The following is a 26,141-nucleotide window of genomic DNA, read 5'->3' on the forward strand; positions in this document are numbered from 1 at the left end:
GCTAAACGCGCTATCGCTAATTCCGTCCGTTTATTTCCCTTTCTTTCACCCTTTCCTTTTATTTTTCTATGCCGCTTCCTATGGAATAAAACAGTGATATTGTTTGAAAGTAGATTCGTTTCTATATAAACGCTTAAAAGCGATATGAAATCGTTCTTTCTTTCTTTCTTTCTTTTTCCCCTTCGTTTCTATTTTGTCATCCTTTTGTCAATTTCACGGTTGAATTTTATCAGGTTTCACCAGACCAAGAATATTAAATTTTGCGTGCGACCGAAGTGTCTAAAATTTCAATTTTTCACCGGCCTGCTTTTAAATCGTTGATAAATTTTTCTTTGCTCTCCTCTCCGATTTTTTTTTTTTTTGCGAGATAAAAATAGTTTTTCAAAATCTTTAAAAAAAAATGTACGTATGTTTATTTATCACAAAATTTGGAATATAAAATTAAATTCTTCTTCTTCTTCTTTTTTAATTTACGCGCAACGTATCCCAGTTAAAGTTTCGCCATTAAACAATCTCAATTATTACGCGATTACCTATTCGTATCAACCTATTACAAAATTGAAAAAAGATTTTTTTAAATTTAGAAAAATTCAAAGTATAATTACAGTTGTCTCGTTGTTTAATCTAAATACTGAAAAAAAAAAAAAAACAAATTAGAAATAATATTGCCGGAAAAATCTTAAACGAAAATCAATACCGCGTTTCTCCAACGCGGAACGAGTAACTCCAACGTTTTCACGGAAGTGGAGAGAAAGAAAAAAAAAAAAAATCCGGTATCGAGTTTCACTCACCTCGGCGGGGAAAGCGTAGTTATTAATGCGATGCTCCGATCCATGATCGTTATCCATCCCATAGTGTATGTAGATCTCCTCGAATTGATAGTGATAAGCCAACGGCCCACCCGTTATATTGACCCGCACCTTCGCCTCCCGATCGGCTCTGAACACCAGGAACTGGCCGGTGTTGTACAAATGGCCGGAAACCTGAAAAACGAAATAGAATCGAAACCTTTCTCGTAACATCTCGATTTCTAAATACGTGAGGCGAAAGTATATTCGTTTAAAAAAAAAAAAAAAAAAAAAGAAAGAAATCGAAAAAAAGAGAGTAATACTTTTCGATCACAAAATATTTAGAATTCCATTATTTTAACATTGCCGAAATTTTGATCTCTCCTTGTGAATGAAAGTTTTCAATTTTTTTTATATACACGAATGTTTAAATACAATCGAATAAATCAATTTCTCCGGGGAGAAAAAGGGGATTCGAATAAATTTCTCTCTCCCCCTCCTGGATTGATATTCCACCGTTTGAGAGACGCGAACCAACTTGGCTTCACCGGCCCTTCATCAATCCGTAATTAACGAGTACATACCCGTTTCCTCTCCAACGGGAACGAATAAAAGTCGCGATGAAAAATCGGCGCTCGAAGGATGCAAGGAGACACGAGAGAGAAAAACGCTGATCCGGGAGGAGGGGGAGGGAGTATAATTAAAATCGCGTAACTCCATTAAGTCCCGTACGAAACGCAATTATCCCCGTATTACGCGTGACGCGCGTAATCATTCTCACTTAAATTCTCACCGTTATACACGGGTGAAAATTTTAATCCGGGCCAGGATCCATTGATTTCCAACCGAATTTTGTAACACGTCCTCCCTGTAATTCAACGATTAACGACCCGTCTTCGATAATAAACTTTCTTTCGATCACGATTCCATAACTAGAAGATACTACACGTCGATAATTTTGTTGCAAATATATGTTGATAATTCGCGATAAACGATAATTTCGTTTATGCTGTTATCATTAGAATTATTTTCTTTGGCGTCATTTTTTTAACGTTCGATTATAAGTCGTGTTTATAACTAATGATGTTGATATAATTAAGTTGTAACAACGATAATTGCCGTTCGATGAATTTTAATTTTCTTAATTTTAATTTCGAGGTATTAGAAGAATTATTTTGTCTTGGACGGGAGAATTTATTCTTTGTATGGTTAAATCCGTTTATAGATCGCGTTTATTATTGGATATAAACCAGTAGATAGTTTTTCCTATTTGCCGTTTAATGAAGACAGATTATTAACCGATATTGCAATATTAAAAATAGATAATTTTATTTTATCTATTCCTTATATTTTCAATGTATATTCTCGAGATTTTCCAGAAATATATTAACGTTGTGCCCAACGAAATGAATAAATATTCGAAGAATTTCATAAAACGAAAAATAACAGAAGCAGTTCTTGTTTTCACATTTCTCCCTAACGTTGGCAAATTAATTTCCCATAAAAACGTCCTCCCTTTCAAAATTCTCTAAAACATTATCATTCCTCCCCGATAATTCTCGATTCTCCCTCTCCCATTCTCGAGAGACCTTTTCAAGGCCCGGCCACCTCCACTCCCAAGAAGGAGAGGAAAAGCTTTAAAGGGTGGTTGGCCAAGAATACAAGGGGAGGAAAGAGGAGGGGAGCGTGGAAAAAAAGGGGAGGGGGAGGGGGAAGAGTTCTTTGTAACGAGGTTAATGAAGCGGCCAGTACACACAGGCGTTACCGCGCGGTGTTTCGCAGTTTCGAGGTCGCGTACAAAGCGTTAATTTCGGGTCTGAACGACGGAAAGAGCGGGCAGATGAGCACGGTCAAGGCTTTACTAAATTTCTCCCTACCACCCACGATACCTAAATTACCTCCCACGCCATCTCTATCTTCAACTATGGGGCTCTCATCTTCGGGCCTTTCCCATCGCGGGAACCGGTTTCCTTTCCCAGACCGTTCTAATTAGTATCCGCCATCATCAATGGAACCAACGTTGGCAACGTTGGAATTGCCAGATTTGTTGAGATCGCGCGTAATCCTCGCATCTCCAACTTCGAAACGTTTCGAAAATGTTCGTTGATGAAACATTGTTAACGAGCATTCTGCAAAATGTTAATTTTCACTTTAATTAATCATACGTATCGAAGTACGTAGATTTTAAGATTTCGAGAAAAATATCTTATACACAAATCACTTATTAGTAAAGTAGAAGAGAAAGAAGGTTGCAATGAAGCTCGAATAAGATGAATTTTTTAAAAAAATTTGTCCTCTTTAGTTGTCTCCACGAGTGACTCTTCATAAAGCTTCTTTAATGATAATGATAGAAGATGATAGAACAAGTTTTTACTCACAACAATTTCAACATTATCCCCGTATACCGATCCATCCAAAATTAATTGAACTCGCCAAATCCACGAAGACCGGCTCAACTATTTCCTACAAAACACCACCACTCACTCTCTCCAAACTCTCTTCACCCACACCCTCTGCAACAGGAACAACGTCGTTTCACAGGTTGGCGACACGAGTCCTCCGCGAATTCTCCTCCCCTCCCTGCCCAACTTAGGGCTAATTATCGAGGCGGTGGAAACACGTTGGCCAGGGTGATCCCTTGACACCTCCGCTAATTTCTTCGCGGCATAACGAGGACGAGGAAGAGTAGGACGAGGAGGAGGAGGAGGACGGATGTTTCGAGAGGTAGGAGCAAGAAAGGGCGCCAACTCTCCCTCTTCTCTTCACCCCCTTCGCCAGATAATTGATTAGGCATTTAATTGGACGGAATAGGGGGGCCAGACACCCCCAGTTGTCGCTGTTACTACCCTCGAAGAACGAAGGGTGGTGGTGATGGTGGTGGTGGAACAGCCACGAGTCGTCGACGAGGGGAAGTCCATTTTCTTGTACGTCGCGTGAAGCTGAATTATGGCGTCATCAGTTAGAAATAATGAGGTAACCCGAGGGGGTGGAAGGAAAGCGGTGGAGGAGGACACGTCGGCAAAAGTCGCCGGCAGATAACTTATTATTTTGCAATAGATTCCAGATCTCTGTTCCGGCCGACTTCCGGTTAAATACGTCCACGTTTCTGCATCGTCGCTTCCGGTTTTGCTTCGTTCACATTTTTTTTTTATTGTTCGCTTTAATCCCGACCTTTTTTGGCGATTGGACATTTTTTGAAATTGGAAGAATGTTTAGATCGTAGAGGAGTACGAGGTGTATTTTAAAAATTTTAATATTGTTCGAGATCGAGGATAATTATTAATAATTTATGGCTGCAGAAATACTATACTGTGTGCTCGGCATTAATTCAAAAATTTTGATAATAGGTGAACAATTATTATCTAAATTGTCTATTTTAGATTTTTTGTAATTCTACTAATATCATTTAAATCACATCAATTTTACCGAAACCAGTTTCCAATTCTTAATCAATTACTAATCTTGTTTAAATAATTCCGATGTTATCATGATCTAATTTTAAAAAAATCCTGCACTATTAGATCATTTATTGCCAATCCTCCTTAAAACAATTTTCTTGAAAAAAAAAAAAAAAGGAAAAAGGAATCCCAATTTCATCTTTACAGATTCATCCACATTCCTCGTCGAACAATTCTCCCCAGACTTGCTTCAGAGAAGGTCGTCTTCCCCGACCCTGTTCCTCTCCCCCCTCCATCGGAATATAAATCCAAAGACGACGCCAAGAAGTAGCATAACTCATCGAAAGAGCATAACTCATTATCCCCCCGGACGGATCCCTCCACCTTTTCGACTCTAATTCGCGGATAATCCTCTCCTTTTTCACCCTTCCCCCTCCCCTCAACTTCGAACTCGGATCAATGAGGCCGCCGGAAGAAGAAGAAGAAGAAGAAGAAGAAGAAGAAGAAGAAGAAGAAGAAGAAGAAGAAGAGAGAGAGGAAGTCTGCAAGGCCGAATCCTCACAAAGGCCTCTCCCTCTTTCCTTCACCCTCCTGCTCTTCCCCTCCCTCCACACTCGCGAGAGAAGAAGGAGGCGGGGTAGGGAACAATCGTCATCGCGAGTTTTGTTCCGTTTCCGACGGATGGAAAATTCAACGGGTGAACCGCGGTGTAATTCGCTTCCCCCCCTCTCTCCCTCCCCGGCGAGAAGTTCATCGGCGCATCGGTGATTAATGGGGGCCGCCATTAGTTTCTTTCGGCCGAGTTTTCGAGGGAGGAATCAAAGGGAAGTTTCGCGGAAGGAAGGGAAGTGGGTTTTTCGCGGGTTGGAGAAAGGATTCCCCCCCCTCCTCGCAAACTTTGACGGGAATCGATTGTCTCGCGGGGCTTTCGGGCGAAGGGCGAACGTCGGTTTTGTCCTTGAAACTTGCAATTAATCGCGTTTCTTGGTTGAATGAGGGGGGAAGGGGAGGCTTGATACGGCTTATTCTCGGGGCTGATCTGATAATAATTAGGTTCGTATAATATCTTAATGAGTTTTACATATACAATTTAGGTATTTTCGTATCTTCTACATTTTGTAGGTTAAGTTTATTTACTGTTGTAGAAAAATTACGTGTTCGAGGAAACGAATAAAAAATTGGTAAATGCAAAGAAGGCACATTGAACATTCTCGATCGATCATCGATCAATCAATGCGTATCAATTTGATTCAGTTGTCAAAAAATAATAACGTGGCACGTTCCGTGGATGTTAACATGGGTTATCGTAAAAATCACTGTAATATAAAAATTTTAACAAAATTCCTATCGAAATAAAAGTAAAACGATTTGATAATTTCAAAGACGTTACATTTCCTACTCTGTATTATTTTATTACGAAAAAATTTGGGATTTGGGAATCAACAGGGCTCGAAAATCTGCACGAGAATCCCTTTGAACCGTCGTTCGAAACGGAAATGTTATTTTAATCGGTATTTCACAGTTCCGGGGGAACGTGAACGATCACGATGGTTATCGCGTCGACTGGAAAGGAGCCGGCGTCACAGGCGTTCCAATTCTCGTGGAACAATGGCCTGGACACGGAGAGTTAACTAACAACCATCCCCTATTTATGCGACAGTTACGACGATTTATATACGCGGCGGTGGCCGTCCTCTCTTTGGCCACCGTTTATCGGAAACGAGATACCTGTTCGATTACCTCGATCCTCGATGGACGAAGAAAATTGCCAAGGGATGTTTGTCTCTCCTGATTCGAAACTAGTAACGAATTTTAGATTTTATTAGCAATTTAAAATCTTGTTATACTTTCGACGTGTCATAAGACGCATCTAAGCACAGTCTAATTTTAACACAAGAAAGAGCAAAACTCTATTTCTTCCAAAAGCTATTACACTTCAACCAAGAAGAAGAAGAAGAAGAAGAAGAAGAAGAAAGCTACATAATAATTTACAAAGCGATCAATTCTTCCAATTAACTCTTCCCGCGCTTTCTCTGAGAGAGAAAAAGAGAAAAAGAGAGACAGAATATTTGCCTGGCCGCGATACCAGTTACGGATATTCGGTTTATCCTCGAACAATGGCGGTTCCGATTCGGATTCTCTTTCGCGAGGAAAAAGTAAGAGGCGGAACAATGGGCCGCCCTTTATTCAGAATCGCGTTGCCCCGAGTAAACGAGCCCCAGTTCTCCATACCAAACGTTTAGAAAGTCACGGCTATTATCTCCTCGAGTACATTCAAACATCTTTCTTTCTCCCTCCTCCCCCCGTAAACCGAATATCGAAACAGGACGAAAAGGATGACGTACCATTTTCTCCCCTTCTTCTTCTCCATTTTATCTTCCTATCTTTATTATCTCTTCTTTCCTTTTTTCGACAACAAGGAAGAGGAATGTTCACGTATGCATATCCATCGTGCACGGTATCGATAGGGTTAGAGGGAGGGTAAGTTGAAACGGATGCCCGGTGAGGGGAATAATAGGACGGGGCCGTGCATTTCCACGCGAGCGGGTGGAATGGATCCGTGGCACGGTTGGACGGGGACCGAAATAGAATAGGACGGGGCCATAACCGCGGACAAGGATACAAAAGGATATGGATAGAGCTTTCAAATAAATTGTAAGTAACAATTCCGGCAAATATTACTCCTTCCCCCTTCCCATTATTATCGATCATCCCGCGGATACACCCCCTCCTCCCTATGAAAATATAGTTAAAATTGCACGGCTCTCCCACGCGGTCACGCGAGTAACGTGAGTCGGAGAAATTAACCCGGAGAAGATTTCTCACCGTGTTTCTGTTTCCGTTCTGCTCGTTCTGTCGTTTACTCGCCCGGTAAGTGGGATTTTAATCGATTCGTGAGAATGATCGTTGCTGCGCGGGATTGGAGAAATTTCTCGCTTTCGCAATGGGGCAAGAAACGAAGAGTGAATTGTAACACTTTCGAATCATTAGTCGTATTCTTTTCGAGTTTAACACGTTGAATAATACGTGATTTCCTTTAATCATCTCTCAAAGAAACAACGATATTATATAATAATTCGAAAAATACATAAACTCCTATAATTTTCAATATTTTAGTTATTATCCAGATAATTAATATTGCCAAGGATATCCCTATATCTCTGTAATATAACAACATGAGAAAAATAAATCGTCAAACAGAACGCTAACATTTCCTTCATTTAATTTAATATATCCCGATCTTCCCAAATCTCCCCCTCCTCTCCTCAAACATTTCAAAAAAAACGTCCCTCTCTCCATTCTCTTCATCCCGAACAGAAACGGAGCCGATTCGAGACGCTCACGTGGCCTCTGGCGGGGAATCAGGCTACCCTTCGAAACGATTTCTATGGCGATCTCGCGACAAAAGTCTCGCGAAATTACGCTTGTCCGACAATGTCAGGATCGTCGGTGGAGGGGAGGGTGGGGAATCGAGGCTCGAATCGAGCTGAGAGCGGAGAAATCGGCGGGGGAGGGGGGGCAGGGGGGCATCGGTCGAAGACGTACGCCCCAAGTCGGCGGTTCGTTCTATTGTTTAATTTAAGTGCCAAAGTTTGAACCGGGTTAAACGGCGTATAAATTCACGGTGGGTACGCGAAGCGTCCACCCTCCCCTCCCCTTTGCTTGCTTCCCCTTCTTCGCCGAGTTGGCTTCGAGGCTTGGCTCGGGGGATGAATCGTGTCGATGGTATCGGTGGATAGGATCGAGGAGGATGAGGAGAGAATACGAAATGGATCGGGGGGAGGGAGGGACCTCAGCAGATGTGACGTCACTGCGGCTTCCGGTTTAGGAAGCTGACGACGCTTCCGCTTTGGTTTTTCACTTTGCCCCGTCCGTCCGTCCGTTCGTTATCTGGATTATCTCGTGGAGAGATTTCTGAATGATTCAGATTCTGGAGAGGGGATTTTGGAAATTTTGGAAATTGCCGGTTTCGATAATTCTTCACCAGTCGAGATGAAAGCTTGGTTTTTTTCCATTATTGATTCATAAGGTCGTTCTCGATACGAATTTTGTAATTTCTTTCTATATTTTCGAACGTTTATCGATTACGTTGATTTGAACGAACTTTGAATTTTTATCAAACGAGATTGAAAATTTAAGTTCGATCATTTCTCGAGGGAATTAACATTATCCAACGAATCCAAGTTAATTTTTCCTACTAACGTTTAATCTCACTCCATCCTAAAAGTTTTTCGATACCCCAATCTATTTCGATTGCCCGATCTATTTGAATTTTCAACTATTAACCGCTACTTTCTCGACTTTCGGTGTCGAATCCCCCGCTCAACATATCGCCATACACGAATCTCTAGTTAATATAGTTAAACGAAAAAATAGATAGAAATCCTGAAAATTCGATAATTTTGTCCGACGAGAAAAGAATTCCAAGCTATTCGAAGAAACGTGCGCGTCTTTCCTTCGAATATAAAGGGGGGGGTATAAGCTACGATAAATCTTAAGAAAGGAAACAAAACTCTCGCAGCTTCGACAGGATTATCTCCAAGCTGTAATTCACCTGAGTGTACCGAAACGTGTAACAGGCGGGAAGCGAGGGTTGAAGAGGGAGGGGCACGTGAGCCGAAACAGAAACGAGGCGAAACACAAGTTATGGGTATCAAGGTTTTGCCCTTTGTCAAGCGGCACCCACGCGCGCACTTGCGCGCTCCTGGGGGGTACAAGATTAATAGTTACATTAGGGGAGATGCGTCAGGCCAGATCCATTTGGGCCTGTGTATCGCGCCACTTCCTTAGAAATTAATATTCTAAACAGCCCATTAATTCCGCGGACACGCGAGACTTGTCGCATTAATAATCCAAGGATAATTTGCGCGGATAACGGTACACCGTGTTGCGTTTGGAAAATTTCGAACTCGAGCCTATTACGAGAATCTTAATTCGAGTTGCCATTTGATTGTTTCTTTCTTTTTACGGAGGGGAATATTGAATTTTGGAAAAAATTTGTTTTCTTAGGATCAGTTCGAATCTTGTAAAAATTTTTTTTTTTAAAGAAAGTAATTTTAAAGTCAGGCGAAGAAGAGACAATCGTTCGAATCGAAAAGATAACGAATTTCAGGACAATTTCAACTCGAACAGTTTCGAAGTAGAGGTATAATAAAAGATTCCTCCTTTCAAAATTCTCCAAACAAACTTGAAAAGCATCGCGACTATTTTCGAAAAAAGCTTCGAAGACAGCTATCGTCATAATCGAAGAAAAACGATTATTTTCCTCCACTCGAGAACTCGAAACACCGCGAATAGAATTTTCAAATGGGTAATTTCGACTCCAGTTTCGACCTTATATACCTTATATAAGAATTTCTTTTCCCTTGAACTTGCGCAACTGTTGCTCTCAAAGTGCTCGAAGAAGATTAAGAAAAAGAAAGGAAAAAAGAAGAAAGAAATAATCAAAACGATCTCGACCCCAATCTCGATACAAAAGCTTCCAAGATCGAAATAGCAACAGTTTAGAAAAATTCGTCCAACGTTTTTTAAAACTTCTTCTACGAGGCGACGAGATTCCCGCGGAATTTCCAAGGAGGAACGTTTCACCTTTATGCAGAGTGTTTTGGACGGGGAGGGTGGTCGAAAGAAACGCGCATAGTTCGAATTTGTAGGGCAGGGCACAAAGTGCCTTCCACGGAAATGCCCGTGAAAAGGTTTAAAACGCGCATCCAGGGGATCGTTTGCTCTTCATCCCCCTTTCACTCTTCCTCCGTTTCCTTCCCTTCTTTTTCCCTCAACCTTTCGCCCTTCTTCCAACCAAGTGGCAACTTCTTGGGGCACAAGTCAATCTTTCGAAAATGGCCGCGTTCTCATCGGATGCGCTTTGAGACGTGGTTTCACGCTGTCATTGTTTGGCTCTCGAAAGGGTCCATCACAACGAGGGAACGATCTTGGCCTTTTTTTCTCGATTCGTATCGGTTAGAAGATAATTTTTAGCTTCTTTGGCGATAAAGAAATATCTGTATTTCGTGCGTGAATTTATTTATCTTTACGAGAGTGATTCGATGAAATTTAAAAAAAGCTTTTAAAATTTCGTTTGAACGATCTTAAAAATGAATCGCGCCTTTACAATTTTTCTTTGTTTCTTGGAATGAAATAATGTAACTCAATTATTTTATCTTCGATAATTCGATATATTATTCGATATCCAAATTCCTAAAGTTTGTATCGTATAACTTTATAAAGAATATTTTATTATTCATTTATGAAGCCTCGTTCTTCGAACTTTTTGTCGGAATGGAAACGCGTTTCTTAACGCAATCGAAGTTTCATCAGTTGAAGAAAATAAACGTGAGGGGCCACGAAACAGGCGCGAAAGGAGAACGAAAAATAAAAGAGGAAGGAAAAAAGTTTTCTTACATAAACAGGGAGCAGCAGCCAATAAAAATAACAGCGAGACGGCTCGATGATTAAACGACTTGGTTGGTTTCCTTTTTTGCGTGGCACCTCATTGTTCCGGCCAGTTCGCGGAACCGTGCCAGACTTCAAACGAGCCAGAGGCGCCGCCATTTTTGAGTTTATCAAACAATAACACTTGGCGAAGTAGCTTTCAACACTCGTCGAACCTGGTCCACGGGTCGTTTCTATTTCCTCTTTCCTTTCTTTCTTCCCTTCCCCTTCCTCTTCTCACCCACTCCATCATCGTGCACGGTGTTGCGAATCCTCCGTCTTAGAATTCTTCATTCGTACAAAGAGTTTGCACTACTTTTTCCCTCGATGATGAAACAATCGATGAAACAATTGTTCCTCGAGAAATTTTCTACAAATATGGAATTTTTCTTTTTTCTTTTTTTTTGAAGATTCCATGCCATGAAACTTGATTTACTAATAATACAACAAGGCGAAACGAACGTTGAGTATTCTCCGAGGATAGGCTATTTGATTCGAGGGTAGAAAGCTCGAGCGTTGCTTTCGACGATTATTCTTTTTTTCTTTTTTCTTTTTATCGTAAGATCACTTTTTTAAATAACATCTACTTGCGAAAAAATGTATTTTTAGTCGGTGTTCAACGGATATCATGTACGGAGCGTTCTCGGTTTAAAATAAAATATGGAATTTAGGAGGGAATATTTTTTCCTTCCCTCCCCCCCGGGAATATTCTCGCAAATTTTTAATATCATCCAACGTTTCAATATTCGCATTATCGATATTAAAACACACGCCTCTCCGTTACATTACCAAGAGCAATTAACATAGACGATATTAAATATATTTCGCATTTTTTAATTATGATCGACAATTTCGGGCGAACGGAACGCGGAAATAAAATCAAACCGAATTTGCATTAACATGTAAATGGCTCCTCGTATGTAATACGATATATATATATATATATATATATATATATATATATGTACACGCGGCGATCTCGTCGAAGAAAAATATCGATTTTTCGTTGATTACAACGAAGCTGGGAACGTTAACCAAACTTCGATCGAGAGAATCGCGAAATCGAACAGTAGCAAACAACTAAAGACCCAACGCTTTTCAATTATTAAACAACTATTCCACGATAAACTGTGTATCGCAATTACCATAAATTGCCAACAAAACTCAACCTAAAAATTCGAACTTCACCTGTTACCACGTCTAAACACGCGCCCGAATACAACTTTTCCCCTCGCGATATTCGCAAATTTCGAGGAAATTTCAATTTGCCTTTACAAAGAAAGAGAAAGAGAGCGCGAATTTTTCATAAGATTCGAAACAAAGGATTTTTCCATTTTTCATCGACGCGGAAAGGAAATCGCGGCGCAGTGGGGGAGGGAAGACGACGTTTCGTCTTTTCTTCTCTAAACCGCGAAACACCGGCCACGCGTGTGCTTTGTCCGATTTTCAGACGAAAGTAGGAGGGGAGGAATCCCTCAAAGGCGAAACCTTTTCGTTTCCTTTTCGTACGCGAAACGTGCTGCTAACTCGAATACGATAGAAACGAATCACGTGGCCGTCTCAGCTGACACCGATGATTGCAGACACGTGAGCAGAAGCCCCGATTCCAACTTGAACGGGTATCCCTGTCTGTTTCGAGAACGAGAAATAGCCTTCCCTCCTCTCGGACTGGATCAATCCCAACGAGACGTTATTGCTTCAGATTCCCCTTTCTTTTCGATTCCTTCGATCGATATATCCTTCGTTGGTTACTTTTCAACGACGACGATGATTATTATTCTTTTCTTACGAGACAAGTGTTTAGAGAAGAGAAGGCGAAACCGTCGTCTTCGACCTCCCCCACTACGCCGCGATTTCCTTTGCACGTCAATGAAAAATGGTCGATGTTATTTATGGAACGAGATTACGTTTAAAAAATCTAAATCTAAAAATCAGGGATAAAGAAGAATATCTCTCGTGAAAATTCGATAATAAAGCCGCTGAAATGGTGAAATTTGTCCACAAAGGATTGAATTGTAAAGATGTTACAACGTACGGTTTTATCAGTGAAATTTTCTCGATTGAATTACGAATTTGTCAATAAAAAAAAAATGTTATTCTCGATCGTAAGGAAATCCCTCTCTCTCTCTCTTTTGGAGAATTCTCTATTTTCTCCAACAGATTTTCTTTCATTCGGCCCTTTCATCGGGGAAATCGGTAATGGCGCACGTCAGTCCCTCCTAAATATTCTCGAGCTGTTGTCGAACTGTATCGACGTTTATTCCACAAGCGGTTACAAGCGGCCCTCGATTTCCATAAAACAATTTCCGCAACTGCACTTTCGAGTAGACGTAGAAATTCTCGTGTCGCGTTACGTCACGCGAATACGCGATAAAGCCACGCATCCGAGACGAGACGCGTGTATGCAACGTTGGAATAAGCTTGTTCCACGAAAAGAACATTAATCGATCGATATAGAAATAGAAGAAGAAGAAGAAGAAGAAGACGAAAGAGAAAGAGGAAGAGAAATAATAACAATGAAGAAAACTCCACCTTCCCTCGATGGATACGTTTTTATTTCGAATTACGATTCCTCCGAGGATTAACCTCGAAGTTTATCACGACGACGTGTGAGATGGATAGGAAGAATTATAAATTTCACTCGCAATAATTATACTATTTCCCTTTATTAATGAATAATTAATAATTAATGATTATTGGAATTAATTAAGTTAAGATGCACGTTCAATCGCACTAATGTCTATATAGGCAGAAGTTACAATTCAAATCTGACTCTCTTAAAAATATCTCTCTAGAAAGAATGGATTAGGAAGAATTCAAAATTCAAGATTTTTTAATCTTTTGAAAAGAAAAAAAAAAAATTATTATCGAATCGTTAAAAAATAAATTCTTCGAATTCCAAAAAGAGTGCGAGACGAAATTTTCAAAGACACCCGCCTACTTAGAAAATTTCCAAGCGAATTCTATCCTTGCGTTTGAAAAGTAGAATTTCAATCTCCTCCTTCGAATGAATATTCAAAGACCTGGGCAAAGCGAATCTATTCCCTTTTCCTTTCCCATATATACACGTATACATTCTTTTATTTAACTCTTCCACGAATATGAAAATATTTCGAGAGAGAGAAAAAAAAAAAGAAGAAGAAGGAAAAAAGATAAAATCGCACATCCCTTCGAGCCAGGCCTGACTGCCGATTAATTAACAGTTCGATGATTAATCAAACTGCGTTGTTCGCAAGTCGCATCGACGAGATTTACAATATTTATTCGTGGCTCGTCACGAGGCGGCGAGACGCATCAATCGCACGAGGGGAGGGGAGGGGAGGGGAGGAGGGAAATGGAGGCCCGCGTAAATCGGGCGCCGCGTTAATTTCCACGGGCGAGATCCACACACGCTCGATAAAACAAGACCGACGAAAGAGAGGGAGGGAAACGAATGATCGGTGAAACCGAGAGACTCGTATATTTTTTCTTTTCCTTCCTTTCTCCCCTCCCCCGTTATTCGTGCGTGGAAAGAGTTAAGATTAATCGAAGGATTAATCTATAAATATTGATTTAAATTGCGGTATAGAAAATTTCAAGTAACTTGATCAATCACGAAATTAATCGCGATTAATCTAGAAGAACTATTATTATTTCGAAAAAACGTGTTACAAATTGTGATCGAGCTGTACTATTTGCTCACCCCTACTTCTTTGTTCGATTTGTGATTATTTTATTTTACCGAAAACGATATTTCTCAGTGAACTTCGTAATATACGTGATTATTTTATCGATCAAGAAAATTGAAACGAACGATCCTCGATGAATCTAGACTTGGATTGCGATTAATAAATTGTGCAACAAGATACGATTTAAGAGAAATTCGTATCCTTGTACCCTGATGGAACCGATATAATTTTCTCAATATTTTGCAAAGAAACTCTACTCTACGTTTAAAAGAAAAGAAAAGAAAAAAAAATATTTTAAGTTTTTGATGTTCGAAAATTATGCGAAGAAAGATTATTTGTATCCACGCTTACTCACGAGATATGTATGGGGGTACACGAATAAGAAGAATGTTAAACAGGGAGATATATAATTAATGGATTTATCATCGAACTAACGAATTCTCTCTTTCCCTATTTCTCTTTTCTCTCGGTGAAAAATGGATAGAGAGAAAGTGGAGAACGGTCCAGAGTGAATTCAAAATCCATTACTAGCCGGCGACAGCCCTGGGAATAGCGCACCTACTCGCGTGCAACCGTCTCACCGCGATACCCGATATATCTAAGTAAAATAAATCATCCGAAAAAATGTTAATTTTCGCTTCGAACCAACCGATTCCAACCAATCGAAAGTGTCCGCGTTTTATTTTTCGTTTTCACCCCTGAAATCTTCCCCCGTCTTTCTTTTTAATCGATATAAATTTTATTTTCCCTCGCTTCGATTCGTTTAAAAATTGTTGGTTATGTTGGACATATAATTTCGAAAAATATATGTCGCGGGATAATTATTTAAGAAAATAAAATACACGGTAAAAAAATAACTACATTTATTTACCTATCTATCCGTCGTCTCTTATTCGATTCGTCTTTATTTCGTTCGAAATTTTTCAAATATTAAAATTATTGAAAGAATAAAGGAAATTACGTTAAAATAAATTTAAAAGCGCTAGTAGCGAACAAACTAAGGTATTTTAAAGGATCTTTGTTGAAACAAAGCCGCGAGAATCAAAACTTTCGAGTCATTTCAAGTCGAATCCTTCTTTACTTCTGAATGCGGTTCTGGATCGTTTCAGTAGTTAAAGTACCGCAACGAGAGTTAAAAGAAAAAGAAAAAAAAAAAAGAGGAGAGTGGGAGAAAAAAGGGGAAGAAAGGGGAAGGAACAGGGTGGATAAATTACCTTGTGTTTGTCGACCAACACGGGTCTCAAGTGGCGGTCGAAGAGAAGCTTGTCAGGCTCGATGTTGATAGGGCTCTGTCTCCTTCCTTTGCTGCACAAAGACCATTGGGGGTTTATCAGTCCCCAAAACGCAGGTCCTGTAAGCAAAACGTAAAAAACACGATATGACGATTAATTTGTTTATCGGTCGATCGATTTCTTATAAATGGCGTATTAATTTTCAAAATAATTCTCTTTCGAATCGAGGTTGTGTTTTAGTTTCAAGATTGGACGCAATCCGTGTGTTATTTTATCAAATATCTTCTGTTATTCGAGAAATTTTTACAAATCGTTCTGTTATAAAATTTCACGAAAAAGGTGCGCGGGATGGAATCACGTTTCGTTTGTGTTTAATTAAAAATTTATAAAAATTCCAATTTAAAATATTTCAAATTATTTTAGTCGGGGAAAAAGTTAGAATTTAAATTATCGAATAATGCGACATTTGTGTTAACTTTTAAAAATAGACAAAAAAAAAAAAAAAAGGAAAAGAGAAGAAAAAGAAAAAGAGAATATTAGAAAGGGATAATTTAAGTTCAACTTACTTGTTTATTTATTGCAAGATCGCAAAAATTTAATTATATTGGACGAAAATAAATTTATTAGAAAGGAGAGAAATCGATATACACGTTCGTATCGTTCGACGGCCACGTGTCGACTAAATTTATTTCGTCGTACTTTCACCTCTGCTCGTTTCGACTTTGTTTATATTTCGATACGGCTTCGGTCATTCTTCGAATTTCTTACTCTTATCATATAAACATACGCAATTTATTCACATTTATGTTTTTGTATTCGATATATTCCAGGAATAGGATTTCTATACATTGTGTGTTTTCAACTCGAACCACAACTTTTGTATATAAAACCAAGTCAAAAGTAATCGTATAGAGAAATAAAATTATTTCAATTTATAATATAAATTAAATCTATTAAGTTAACTTTTTCCAATTTTTATACGATTCTTTACGATTACAAAAACGCATAATTTCCACATAACAATAAAATATTCAAATATTATACAATTATTATTTAAATCGACAAATATTATATCTTGCAACGATACATGCATTTTTACTTACATTCCTCCATATTCGGTAATTCAAACGATTTCCAAATCTTCTTCTCTCACCGAAAAAAAAAAAAAAAAAAGAGAGAAAAAAAGAACAGAATCACGAAAACCTTTCAAAAGACCGCAACCACGAGCACGAGCACGTAACCAAGCCAACGTCGAATGATCGTAGGAAAGGAAGTTATTTTTCGGTGACGCTACCAGGCATCAAAGAGGAAACAATTTTTCCTTTTTTTCTTTTTTTTCAACGGTTTCCAATTTTCCAAGTTCGAAGTTGGGGCGAAGTTCACACGCTCGATAGGGAAACCGCGACAGTGGCCATCCCAGGCGGCCGAATCGTACGTCTTCTGTACGTCGTCTGTCACCCGTTTGGAAATTTGAAATTTTTATAATTTCAACTTTTCCGGATGGGATGATGCCACATCGCGGCGCGGCCGGCCGGAACCTTGAACCGCGTCAACTTTTATTCGATGAAAAAAAAAAAAAGAAAAGAAAAAGAAAAAGGGTTTCGCCGTGCCAACCCACCCCCGCCGCCATTTTCTCGACGTCTCCTCTGAGAAATTTAACTTTACCCGCGTGGTGGTCCGCGAGAATCGATACCAAGAACGTAACGAATCCTTCCTTCGCTCTGTATCGGTTGAACTTGCGGCGAGAAGAAGGAATGGAAATGCGAACTTTTTCTTTCACAGTTAATAGAGAGTATAAGCTTCGTTGTGAAATTTTTTTTTTTTTTTTGAATTTAATTCCACTCCAATTCCAACGAGAGGGGTTAACGAATATCGAGAGTATCGAGTTCCCATTGTTGTGAAATTTGGTATTAATTCACCTTTTGAATTTAATTCCATCCCAATTCCCAAGTGAAATATCGAACGTTGAGAGTACTTTAACCCTTTGTTGTGAAATTCAGTAGCCTTTGAATTCCACTCCACAATTCCATCCAGCGAAGTATCGAATATTAAATTATAACCCCTTATTGTGAAACTTGATATATATTAACTCGAATTCGTAACTCGACATATATATCGTATAATTTAACATTCGACGAGAAGAGGGATCGAACATCACAAAAATCGATCTTCCTTCTTACAGAAAAAAAAAAAAAAAAAAAATCTCAAACATTGCAAAGGAAAATGATCATTACACCCATTAAACCCAAAATCGAGGGGTCCCTCCTCTCTCTCCTCTCTTTAAAACGCGATACAATTCCCCCCCGCATTCCCCGTCTTCCATCGTACTGACGTCTATGATATTAACGATCCTTGCTTGTCGTGGGCGAGGGCAAGTAATAAATTATTGCCCCGTATATAAACAACTCGTACAACAGACGCGGCGGCAGCCAACGTCAACGCGGAAATTTGCCACCGTGACGGCACGCGACGTTGCACACAAAGAGGACCCTTGTACCAACGATCCATGCAAGCCGGCCGGCGGTTTTCCGCCAAACCGGTGTTCCGCGCGATACTTTCTCATCTTCATTTAATGCATAATAATTCAGAATATATCCGCGATATATGGATGGACGATAAAATTTCCAACCCCCTCTCCTGCTGCTTACCGATGTTCACCAATACTCGTGATGGTTAATATTTGCGATAATTATATATATATATATATAAACGTACGATAATAACGATGTAATTATGTTACTTTATGCATAATATTGTTACTTATAGATGTAATTAACATTTAATTGGCTAGTAATATAATCCATAGACGCGTTAACGATAATCGGGGGAATTGGAAATTGATCCAGTGATTTAAAAAAGAAGGTGAAATTTGGATGGATAGATATTAGAGTTATTATTATTGGTGAGGATAAATTGGTCCTTTTTCCAATCTCTATTCATTTAATAGAAATCAATTCAATGTTGATTCATTCGCTTCGAAGGCATCGATATTTTCATGGAATTGGAAACAAATTTCTTTTCTTTATTTCAAGATATTTTATTCCTTCACACGCGGTCAAAGGATTCACAGTTCCATTAATAGCCTCCAAGTAGCACGTCAATTCTTTCGAACTCGATCCCAATCCACTTACTATCATCCATCGAATCGTATTTTCCACGTTAAAGAAACACAAATTTCCAGTATTCTCAACGTTTTTCCGTGCAACTTTCGCACGATTCTTTCGCACGTGTCGACGATAAGAGTTGTAATAACGACACGCAATTAAAAATTACGGGGGTCAATGCCGATGCTCGCACACACACTCGTGTTCGCATTGCGCGATTGTTCAATGGTGTGTTCTCGCCTTTATCGTCGCCATATCGACGTAATTAACCCCGTTTGTTCCGCGATTCTCACCCTCAATTGCTCTCGATTACGTGTTGCTTCCCTCTCCTTGCGATTGCCAATTAAAAAAAATAAATAAAAAACGTTGGAAATATTTTTGATACGAAACAGAGTCGTAAATTTTTATTTTATCACCGAAATGACGACAAATGATTTTTTTTCACGTTTCCACGTGTTACAGTTCGTCGCAGAAAAATATGCCTTTAACGATTCTGTCGACGGAATGCTTGCAAACGCTCCAAACATTTTAACCATTCCATGGAACTATTTTTTTTTTATTGTTCTTTTTTTTTTTTTTGTAGAAAGAGGATTTTCCACTAATTTAATGGCACTTCTGAACTCGTTTCCAGCTTTTGAAAGTTTTATCTGAATTTCGTGTTCGTATTAAATTTTATTGTTATTAAGATGGCGCAAGGAAAATTATATCGCAACCTCTTTAAAACGTAAATGTTAATGGTCGATTTTAAAAAATCAACCCAAGGATTTTTAGTTCCTCTTATACGATCCTTAAGTCGATTATATTAAGAGAACTTTTAACAATGATTTAATCGACTAGAGATGATTGTTATTATTAAATTACTTTGTCAACAATTTTGTCGATACTTTTTCCTTTCTAAAGATCCACATGAGGTGATTGATAAAGATGATAAAGATCCACAGGTTCTCAAAATGAGGGGAGAAAAAACCGTCGAACTTTCTCCAATAACGCACCGTACGTTCGAATACGAAAATTAATGTAATTGTTTAGAAACTTGGTCTCAACGTTATATCGAAAATGCACTCGAATTACAACGAAACGTCACACGGGGTACGCGTGAAAATCGACAATACGAACCAGTTTCCTGCGAAAGGGACGTTTGCTCGAACGGAATGGCAAGCTCGCCAAAACCCGATCGTCGATACGTTACCAAATATTTTTTCGTAACTACGAAAATTTCTATGTTTCTTCTTCCATTTCTATGTTTTAGCAAAACGTACAATGTCGATTTCCCTCCTCGTATCGATACGCATTGTACACGTATACACATCTACCCTTTACAAGCTGTGTACAAGCTGGAAAAAAAATGCAAACGTTATAATTTTGAATTTAAGCGCTTTCGTTTCGTTCATTTTGACCACGTACGTAAAATATATTCGTTTTATTTTCTTAGAATTTCTTTAAACGGTCAACCAGACGGCAATAGCGTAATAACATCTACTCCTATCCCACCGATTCCTAAAAATGAGAATTTCCAAATGAAATAAATTGACGTTCGTTACTTAAAAAGGAATATGCATAAACAGAACAAATAGATAAGTCAACGACGAATTACATTCAAAATTTTCCAAGATGATTCCGATTCTGTTCGAGTGAAAAAATGATACGATCCGTGGATATTGAAAAGGAAACGCGTATCCACGTTCCAATGTACACGGGGTAAAACTCCATTCGAACGTGGTGGAATTTCAAACCGGATCAACATTTCCTATCGCAAATTACTTGGTTACTTCCTATTTCGTTTATGTCTATTTACTTACTTATGAATACGATATTTGTGGCGATATATCTTTTCTCTGTACGAAGAATATAAAGGATTAATATTTTTCCTCCTATTTTCATCAGTTTTTGTGGTAAACAAACGCTGCTGACTCTAGCACTGAATCGCCTTTCGTGGTAAAAACCTTGATGAAGATCATTTCCAATTCATTTTGCGGTTACTTCCTTTTTAAAACATTTGTTCGTGAGACAAATTATAATCTCACGAAATCCTTAGAATCCTTCTCGTTTCTTGAAGTCTTTTTTACATTCTACAGTGTTCCGTAAATCCCTGCACGATTTTAAAATCTTTCCATTAACACAGAATAACAATTTTCCTTCCAAGTTTAAAACATTCCAGCTTAAATAACATCTAAAACTGGAGGATCGTAATCCTTAGATCGAAATCCTTCGATTTATTAATATTCCGCTTGAGCGTATCGCATTCGATTATTCGTCAAGGAACCCAACATTAACATTAACCCCCTGATATTTGCACAACGTCGTCTTCCCGTCAGGAATTTAATTTTCAGAACAGCCTCGCCGGCTAACCAACGATATAATTGCATAATTAGCATTCTGACGAATCCAACCGTTCTCTCCCCCCAATCCCCCAAGGTTCAATCTTTTCCCGCAAAACGGAGGGGGCGAGGTCGTGGAAGGGGTTGGCCAGCGGAGGGAACCTTCGAGTTAATGGAATAACGGCGGCCAGATGGAATGATTACTTTCTTATCACCTCGAGGCAGGTAGACTATTATGGCATTCATCAGCTACCTGGAAGAAGGGGGAGGGGGGCGGAAGGGGGCACAAGGTAGAAAGCGAGGCGAGAGAGGGAGAGAGGGTGGCGAGAGGGTAGATGGGTAGATAACAGGAGAGAGGCCGTGGTGTTACAACACCGGTTACGAGACTCTCTCAGGGGGGAGGAAGGGAGGCAAGGAGGGGGAGTGTAACAACCCCATTATTGAAACTTCAAGCGCGGAGCAATCATTCTGCAATTAGCAAAAGTGATTAAGTGTAGAAGGCAACACAGCCTCGCGGAACTCTCTGCGTTTTCCATCCCCCTATCTTCGTCCCCATCCTTCTAACTCGCTTCCTCTAAGCGGTTAGCGATGGGAACGAGCGAGAATCGCGGATAGGGAGGCAAAAGTGAAATTTCAAAACGGATTATCTTGGAACTTTTCTTCCGATCGAAAATTGTGAAATAATATATTTTATATATTAATAAATAAATAATATATTATAATATATTTTATAAATTATATATTATAATATATAAATAATATACTTTTATATACATGTTACAGTATCGTTACGTTTTACAATTAGAAACAATGTGAGATTTGGTGTAAACGATTCGAATCGAAATACAGAGATCTTCGTTAGGAAATTATCGTTTCAAAATATTAAAATATTGAAAAAAAAAAAAAAAAAAAAGAAAAAGGAAAAAATGAAAATTGCGATCAAACTCGAACTTGCACTCGATCCCATCGCTGCCATCCATCTTCCTCCAACCCTCTCGTCCCTAGACTACCACGTAACGAGAAGAAGCAAGCTACGTAGTTGCATCATGCTCGTTGTTGGGCCCCTTTGCGGACTGGGTTTCCACCCTTATCCGCCCCTATTCCGCTTCCTCTTCCGTCAACCGCCTCAATGACACCTGTTTTAATTATCCACCTTTCCTTCCCGCGGCTCCTAATAATTCTTAACGAGCGGACAAGGCCAAGTGGATGGATACACACCCCCTTCCCCCTCCCTCGACTTGTTCGCCCTCGTTAAACGGCGTAATTACAGGTTAGATGCCGAATAATTGTCGAGGATTTTTTCTCTGTCTGTCTCTCTCTCTCTCTCTCTCTTTCATCGAGGAGAATAAAATCAACCCCTCGGATTCGCAAAGTTCGCAAAGTGAGTTTCCCTTGCAACGGTTCCATCGGCTAGGTTGAAATACGTAGGCAAAGGAAGAGAGGGTTCGCCAGATTCCACTCGATAAGGAGGAACGACTTGGTTGGATGGAATTAATCAAGGGCGGATTAGCCCCGACGGGATTTCTCGATAAAAACAATTAATCGGTGGATGGGACGGGCTTGAAAAATGCCCGAGGGGTTGTTCTTCCTCGATAAATCGAAGAGAGAGGGAAGAAGGATCGGGCAAAGGTTTCGGAAGATTCTTTCTCTGGGCTCCCCTCCCTTCCCGCGTTGTCAAGGAATTGATTTATTTCGCCTGGAATTTACTCTCCTTGACTTGGGAATTGTTGAGGTTTAAATCTGTTAAGGATCGAATAATTGTGAAGCGAATAGGAACAATATGAATCGATCTTTTTCTTTTTCAAAGTATTTAAAAAAAAAAAAAAAAAAATTTGTCGTACGAAAAATTCTTTTTTCCTCGTGGCCAACAATTTTTAAAATCAAAACTTCAGATTTTTCTCACGCTCTTTTCGATACATTTTGCCGATAGAAGCAAGCTGCACGATCGAATTTCTCGCAACACGCGGACGATTCGAAGAGATCTTTCGAAACGGTATGGTATACCAAGACGTATGTCCCCCGAGATTGTCACCGGTCGGAGAATTCGAACAATATATCCATTTCGAAGATTTCCTAACCATCCCTGCAGGCATTTCCTGTTCATAAATCTTCGCCACCTCCGCCGCGCTTAAACCATTGCTCCGGCTACAATGAAATGTCAATCCTTGGCCGACAGAGGCATTCCTCTGACCGACCAATGAAATTCTTCCCCTTGTGCTCGTCGCGTGACTTGCAAAAATTCAACAAAAATCAAGATTCAATCGCTACAGATATCCACCTCCGTATAATTATATTTTAAACTCGACGAAAAATTCATCAAACATTTTTTTGAAATTATTTTCCGCAGAAAAAGAAAATGGAAAAAAATTGAATAAAGTATCCCTATTATTTTCTTAAAATATATTTTGTGAAAGAAAAAAAAAAGGATGACGTTAAAAATTCTCGAAGACAAGGGAGAATACAAATTTCTTTAAAATTTCGAAATCGAATAAATTGCACAGAAAATTAATGAACCTTCGTATACATCTATCAAAGGTGCAAAGGTGATGCTTATCGTGCCATTTAAACGAAATGGATATTTCCTTCGAAAAGAATCTCGACCCTCGCCTCAATAACAATGATAAATGAAACGAATGCACGGATGTATCGGCCTTAACCCAACCCATATTCCAACCCAGCTCATATATCGTGCGCTAAGAAAATCAGGGGCAAATTGCATACAATTATCAAGCCTATCAACTATCGAACCCCATCCACCCCCCATCCCCAATACGAAAAATCAACGAAATGCCAAAAGGATTCCGAGAAAGCGTTAATCCATCGATCAAGCAACCGACGTGGGAACAACTTTTCCAACAACTCCTTCTTTCGCGCCTTCCGATCTTCCCCTCATTTCCACGGAATGATGTCTCCAATTTCGTCCAAAAAAAAAAAAAAAAAANAAAAAAAATAGGAAAAACAACTCACCCGACACTTCCATCCCCATACCATCCACTCCAATTCGAAGCTGGGCCCCTATCAGCCTATAAACACCCCCCATCCATCAACCCTGTCAGCCTCGAGTCGCGGTATCTCGGCCAAAGTTTGAGCTGGAAAAAGAGGGTTGATCCTGGAAAAAGCCTAATTACAGTAGCGTGGATTAAAGGGAGAAAGAGGAAGAAAGAGAGAGAGAGAGAGAGAGAGAGAAAGGAGGATAGGCGTTCATTAGCGTGTGGATTTTCCACCTTCTAAAAACCCTGCCAAGCCAAAACCCCATACGCGCAGGAAAGGATAGTTGATTGGGCGAAATGTATTCATGTATGCATATGAATTCAGGGAGTGGAGGAGAGGGGGTGGGCCAGGAGGCGTCGCGACGCCTCGGTGTCTGCCGCGGGCTAAAAGCTTGCCTGCTTGAAAAACATCTTAATTGGACTTGGCGCGTTGTCGCGATGCCAATGGACCCCCGCCCATCCCTTAAGGGCGAACGCCTTCCCAACCCCTCCTCCGCTCCTACACCCTCCTCCCCCTATTTCTCGACGTTTTGGAATCGAGATCGGCGCCGATAGAGGCTTCCTTCCTCCCTCCTCCCCCGGCCGGGGCGAATGTAAAACGAGAGAACCTCTTTTCCGCGGCGTAAGAGGATCTTGTTACGAGTGAGGACCTTTCCAAGGGCCCTTTTCTCTCCTACCTTTTCCCCACCGTTTTCCGTTTTCTCTTCCGTTTTTAGAGGGTGAGTTCCGTCCTAGAGGAGGGGCAATGTCGCGACGACTGTCTTGTGAATTGTGACTATGGAATATGGGGTGCGATAATTGACGAGAGGGAGGCGAGGGGTGAGAATAGCGAGGAGATCTTTGTCGACTTTTCTTTCCTTTTTTTTTTCTTTTCTTTCTTTAAATCCTTCAAATTTTATCCATTTTGTCACCAATGGTATTTATAATACGTGAAGATGAAGTAGTATTGGGAAGATAATTAGATACGTTGGAATCTGAAACAGTCGTAGATTTGAATCGATACGAATCTGTCCCTGTTAAGTTTGGATACGAAATTAAATCACGATATTGAAGCGAATTTCACTCGATTTATAGAGCGTTAGGAAGGAAAGAAGATGTATATTATTTTATATCGATAATTGTACGTAAATATATAGGGAAGAACTGCACGACTCTTTTTTGTTTGATTCCAAAATAAAAGCGTATCGATGGCCAGGCAGACAGCGGCCAATATCTCTCTGGATGAGATGGGGGCCACGAATATCGAAGGGAAGGAAAATACTTTTCTTAAAGCAGACCAGAAACCAGTGAACTTCCTTCTTCGATATCCCCTCGGTCAAACTCTTACGATCCGTCCATTGTGATAACAAAAATTGCCAATGAGAAAGATAAATAATAACCCGTACGTGACGCAGCATATGGGAAAACACGGTATATTAAATTCCGAGAAAATAAAAGTTTCCTCGCTGAAGTTAAGATTTGTCAGGATCACGATAATTGAACGCAAGATTTGGAGGAACAGGTTTAAAAATTTAATAAAATATCTGGAACGGTACAAAAGATTAACATTATTATATACATAAAAATTATTATATACATAATTATATGTATATATTATATACATAAGAATTAATTTATCAAAAAGATTAATCAATCTTATCAAATTACAATTAAAAAGTACCAAACAAAAATAATCCTAAAAATATTAAAAAATCGCGCAAAATATCGAATCATAAAAAAGAAAAACTATCCTTAGAAATAAAAAAAATATTACAACCCCTCGTACAAAGTTCCACACCCGTATCTCTTACGGATCCCGATTTTTGCATCTGCAGATTGAGTTTTATCAAGCGTGGAGAAAGGAAAAGGTCGGGAACGCGTGGCGGCATTCCGGAAACGCACACGGTCACGTATGCAAATACGAAAGGCGGGTGGGATTACTTACGTTAAAGCAGGACGGAACGATAAAGAAGAGGGGAGGATAAAAGGAGAAGGCATTTCCATAAAAATTCCCGATCCCTATTCCGGATCAATCTCTCGATATGCATGAAATATTCAAAAACAAAATGATTACAGCCTTAAAAGCGGCAGCCGGAAGTATGGAATGGGGACGCGGGACGAGAATAACGAGGAGGAAGAGGAGGAGGAGGAGGAGGAGGAGGAGGAGAAAGGGGAGGAAGGGGGAAGGTAGACGCGAAATAAAAGCATGAATATAAGACGAAGAAGAAGGTT

At 39.6% G+C, this 26,141-nt stretch overlaps 1 protein-coding gene across 6 annotated transcripts in view; it reads right to left on the minus strand.

The window, feature by feature from the left end:
- Positions 1-26,141, minus strand: part of LOC122711622 (carbonic anhydrase-related protein 10) — a 185,069-nt gene that overhangs the window by 46,010 nt on the left and 112,918 nt on the right. For 5 of the 6 annotated variants that reach the window (XM_043930596.1, XM_043930599.1, XM_043930598.1 and 2 more), the window contains exons 3-4: positions 15,501-15,637; positions 792-983 (exon numbers count right to left, since the gene is read on the minus strand). In XM_043930596.1, coding sequence (XP_043786531.1) covers positions 792-983; positions 15,501-15,637 — 329 coding nt within the window. Of the gene's footprint in view, positions 1-791; positions 984-15,500; positions 15,638-23,907; positions 24,033-26,141 lie in introns of those variants that run through there. The other variant, XM_043930595.1, reaches the window with a different exon arrangement.

The sequence above is a fragment of the Apis laboriosa genome, unplaced genomic scaffold, assembly GCF_014066325.1.
Source record: "Apis laboriosa isolate Shangri-la unplaced genomic scaffold, ASM1406632v1 scaffold177_cov149, whole genome shotgun sequence".
NCBI classification, from domain to species: domain Eukaryota; kingdom Metazoa; phylum Arthropoda; class Insecta; order Hymenoptera; family Apidae; genus Apis; species Apis laboriosa.